The sequence below is a fragment of the Malaya genurostris genome, chromosome 3 (assembly GCF_030247185.1).
Source record: "Malaya genurostris strain Urasoe2022 chromosome 3, Malgen_1.1, whole genome shotgun sequence".
Classification (NCBI taxonomy): Eukaryota; Metazoa; Arthropoda; class Insecta; order Diptera; family Culicidae; genus Malaya; species Malaya genurostris.
In genome coordinates this window covers 115,723,551-115,728,016 of record NC_080572.1, presented here as the reverse complement: position 1 = coordinate 115,728,016, position 4,466 = coordinate 115,723,551, and the positions used below count along the sequence as shown (strand labels likewise).

Here is a 4,466-nt window from a genome sequence, read left to right as displayed (position 1 = left end):
CGCCAGGACACTTTGTCATTGGTCAACCACTGAACTTGATGCCAGAGCCGAATACAAGCCATGTGCCAAAAAATCGACTGGATCGATATCAACGACTTCGTCGGTATACTGCTGAAATCTGGGAGCGTTGGAGATCTGAATATCTCGCAACCCTTCAACCGAGAAATAAATGGAGGACGATACAGGAGAACATCAAAATCGGACACCTTGTGCTGGTCAAGACGGACAATATACCGCCAGCCTTTTGGGAGCTTGCTCGTGTGGTAGCAGTCCATCCAGATGCTAACGGGATTGTACGCAACGTCACACTTTGGCGGGCTAAAACTCAATATCAACGCCCCATACATAAGCTGGTTGTGTTGCCCTGCAATTTAGGCTATCGCCTCAAGGCCGTCGCGGTGTTTACGGACGTAAGCGGTGAACGATCCTTAATTCCCGAATCGAAGATTGGCTCACCCCCTGACAAAGAGCAGGAATGAGCGAAGAGAAAAAATTGTTGCCAACAGAAAATGTCATTTGTAATTTCCGCCAACTTCCTTTTATTAGTCTTAAATTAAACAGTAGTGTTTTTATACATTCAGATTTAACATAATAGCAGGTTATGGGACCAAAAGGCCTTTCATTTGAATCTTGTGTTTGTAAAAATCGGTTTAGTCATCTCCGAAAAAATCGAGTACATATTTTGGTTACATACATACACACAGAAAGGTCCCAAAATGACCCAATCTGCCGCGGTCGACATTTTTCTCCTCTTTAAAAAGATTTACTCACAAACTGTTTTGACTTTTGCATGTATTTGCAGCTTAATGACCCAAGACCTTTTGAAGTACGAAGCGGACGCGGTACTCATTTTGGGAAAATGCTGTGATCGAATTGTAAGTAATAGTCAGCTGATTTGTTCTCGCATTGCATGAATGACACTACTGCCCTCAGTGTTAAAAAAATCACTCTATTCCACTTTACCGATCGCGAGTAATCATGACCATGCTCTTATGTAACAGACTGTATATAATGGTATAAGTGACGTAACCGACGCAATTTCTTTCTTTAAGCTCAATCATGGCTTACACTTATTTGGAAGCTAGTCTTGGGTTTTGAATATCAATTTGATGTCACAATGCATAGAACGCTGGTCTTACAAGCCAGTTGTCGTATGTTCGAGCCCCGACCTGGAAGGATTCTTAGTGTCAGTAGGATCCATAGAACTAGCCATGCAATGATATTAAGAATCGGCTGCGAAGTCTGTTGAAACAGAAAGGTGAAATTCCACAAAAGGAATGCAATTCCAGGACTTTGCTTTCTGGCTTCAGAGATATAATAATATAGGTGACCGACAAAACGCAGTCTTTTTCCTTCCGCTAGATTTTCTGGAGATAGCTTAACCGATTTCAATAACTTTAGGCTCGTTCCAGTTATTTGGTTGTGGATCAAGTTCGAAGATCATATGGCTGACAATTCCGAAGATTTACTCGAATTGCTGATACTGTTGGTTTCGGGAATATGGTTGAATATGCGAAGTAATAAATAAATTATTGCTGACGCTAATATTTCAAAGTATGAAAATATCGAAAATAGTTGTTTGAGGTCGATTTTGATTCGTAATAGAATCGAGATAGTTGAACTTTTTCCATGTTGAACAAGTTTGACAGCATTTTCCATGAATGTGAAGCTTCGCGCACAATAGCTGCTGAATTGATTTAAGTAGCTTTTCTTTTGACGAGAAGGACCAGTTGATGCGCCATTATCACAGAGACATCAAAGTTATACCTCCCTGACGTATAACAATTCTGCTAGTCCTGCTAGTAAACAATTGTATAAAACTGATAGTATCTTTCCGTCTAACGCACGAGAACAGATTGAATCTTTGTAGGGAGACAATACTTCGTGATTTGATGTTGGAATATTCTTGCAAAATTCAGTTAAACATTTGTTTGTCTTGCTGATCGTAAAAGATAACATGTTTCATTTGCCATATTGATCTAAATTATAAAAATTCGAGTCAGAACGGATGGGATCTTTTGTATTGCATGTAATTTTTCTTGATTGTCTAGAAATTTTTGCAGGCTTACAGGAATGCTGAAAAACTCGGCGAAAAAAGAAAAATTTCAAGCAGATTTGTTCGAAAAATAACGGGAAATCGGGAAATTTATAACATAATATTTTTTTCGAAAGAGTTTAAACCCTTTAAACCCATCCTTGTGTACGCACCTGGACTACATCAAAACTATTGCCAAAGAAAAACAAAATAAGTTTTTTTTTCTTTATGCTCGTTGATTCCAAATCTTAAGAAAATTTAATTTTCAAGTTATTTATAGTTATCTCGAACTGCTGAAAACGTATTAGAAGTTGCTGATCATAAAGCATGGAGACAAAATAATGTTTAGTGTTTAGTACATATTCGTGGTCAAGAATTTATCAGTCGCCATAAAAGGCCTCCAGTCGAAGAGTAAGTACATAGTAAAGTAAGACGTATTTACATAAAAAACAGGTCTTCAAAACCGCTTCTTAGAGAGCCCTCTTAAAATGTTGTTACGCCTAATTTTCTATCACTACGAGAAAACTAGTATCTGCGATAAAAGTAATGACGTAAGCTGAAATAAACAGCTGAACTAGTGTTACTTGAGAATCAACTAGTTTTCCTTACTTTGATGTATATGTCCAGTGGGGTTCACGCGCCTGTTTATTGTGCAGATAAAACAACCGTTGAGGTCTAGATAAAACGTAACAACGCTCACCGATCACCCAGGTAATTGACAACACGAAACGCGACTCCATGAGTAAGTTTATAATTACAGTTTTATATATGGACATGTTGGTTGTATTGTCTAGTCAAGAGCAAGATAGGAATGCTGATTATTCACCACCGGCATTGACTTTTCTGCACTTACTATAAGCTTTTCACTAGTGAATGTCTGAAACCTGCACAAGTGTGCACTGTTAGTTTTATCTGTAGCATCATACAGAAAGCATCATGTTTGATACAGGAAGTGTTATAAGTGAATTTTTAATGCTTATAGGTGTATATGCTTCTCTGCAGTATATATTTGATAACTTTTATTCTCCGTTGGAAATAATTCGGAATGTATTATTCGGAAAAAGAGAACCTTTTTGTGAACGATATGGAAAGTGGGCTGGTAAGAAAACTAACTATTATCATATTGTACCTGGCTAATGCTAACCTCATCTGGGCGGTTGAAGTTATTACAGGATCATCAGATGGCATTGGTAAAGAATATGCAATGAACCTTGCTAGGAAAGGAATGAATATAATGCTTATTTCGAGAACTGAAGCCAAACTAATTCAGGTTTCAAAGGAAATCAAGTCCAAGTATAGCGTCCAGGTAAAATGGATCGCTATTGATTTTTCTTCCAGTTCTCAAATTTACGAAAAAATCGAACAAAACCTCACAGGAATTGAGATTGGTATGCTAGGTGAGTAATGGTGAAGTATAAACGCTATTCACGATCGATAACAGCATCTCAATATTAGTGAATAACGTTGGAATGGTACATGATCATCCGCTTCCATTGGAAAAACTATCGAAGCAAGATATTGAGCAATCTATCACAGTCAATATATTTCCTTTGGTCATGTTAACTTACATGCTTGTACCCCAAATGAAAGAACGTTGCCGAGGAATAGTGGTGAACATTAGCTCTTCTTCTGGGCACCTCCCATTACCTTACCTGCAAATGTACTCCGCATCGAAGTCATTCGTAAACAGTTTTACGTTGAGCTTACAGCAGGAATTACGAGGAACTGGGGTGGAGTGTCAGTTGGTGACACCGATGTTCGTTAATACAAGCATGACTGAAAAATGGCAGTCAATGGGATTTTGGAAGTTACTAGCTTCCAATGTTAAACGCTACACACGAATGGCAGTTTGGACGATTGGGAAAACCGACAACACAACCGGCTATTGGTATCAAGCATTGCAGGTAGGATATTCTTTGATAGGTAAAATTAGTTCAATAAGCTTTAATTACGTTTTTAAGATTACTCTCCTGAGGATTCCGCCGCGATGGATGTTGACAACTTTGGATGGATTTTTGTTCCGATATTTAATTAATCGTAACAAAAAACAAAGCTGATGCGTTACGTGTAGACAAGAAAAAAAATCAGAAATTGGTTATGTAAAGATAATTTTAAAACACATATGGCTTAATAGTTATAATAAAGATGTTAAATAATTTTTTATTCAGAATTTTGCAAGAGCACTTAATTGTATAACAAATTGGTTTGAAAAGTGGGTGCCGCATTTTCTTACAGCGTCGTGTCACGTGTCCTTGAATTGAACTGCGAATTGCTATCGCATCCACTATGTTCGCCAGATTTTCTGTTCTCAGATTAAAAAAAAAGCTTGCTGGAAAAGAATTGATCTTGGCGGTTATGAAGAATTCGAGCATCCAAAGTGATGTACAAAAGTTTGAACGGCGTTGGAACAATTGTATTGATCGTCAAGGAG

At 37.8% G+C, this 4,466-nt stretch overlaps 1 protein-coding gene across 4 annotated transcripts; it reads left to right on the top strand.

Moving 5' to 3' along the window:
- Positions 1–2,311: 2,311 nt before the first annotated feature.
- LOC131436037 (putative steroid dehydrogenase 4) lies at positions 2,312–4,178 on the top strand. 4 transcript variants are annotated; one of them, XM_058604471.1, is made up of 5 exons: positions 2,312–2,446; positions 3,018–3,134; positions 3,199–3,432; positions 3,491–3,939; positions 3,997–4,178. In XM_058604471.1, the coding sequence occupies exons 3-5, from the start codon at positions 3,240–3,242 to the stop codon at positions 4,090–4,092; spliced, it is 738 nt and encodes a 245-aa protein (XP_058460454.1). In that variant the 5' UTR covers positions 2,312–2,446; positions 3,018–3,134; positions 3,199–3,239; the 3' UTR covers positions 4,093–4,178. The 4 variants fall into 4 exon arrangements, with proteins under 4 accessions (XP_058460454.1, XP_058460453.1, XP_058460452.1 ...); XM_058604470.1 differs by lacking the exon at positions 2,312–2,446 and adding an exon at positions 2,578–2,746; XM_058604469.1 differs by lacking the exon at positions 2,312–2,446 and adding an exon at positions 2,709–2,777.
- The last annotated feature ends 288 nt before the right edge of the window (positions 4,179–4,466 follow it).

What these genes read in the sequence shown, in the direction of transcription:
- LOC131436037 (XM_058604468.1), top strand. Translation starts at nt 2,972, where the DNA reads ATGTTTGATACAGGAAGTGTTATAAGTGAATTTTTAATGCTTATAGGT. An exon ending in ACGATATGGAAAGTGGGCTG is followed by an intron (nt 3,135 to 3,198) that starts GTAAGAAAACTA and finishes GGGCGGTTGAAG; the next exon opens with TTATTACAGGATCATCAGAT. An exon ending in AATTGAGATTGGTATGCTAG is followed by an intron (nt 3,433 to 3,490) that starts GTGAGTAATGGT and finishes TCTCAATATTAG; the next exon opens with TGAATAACGTTGGAATGGTA.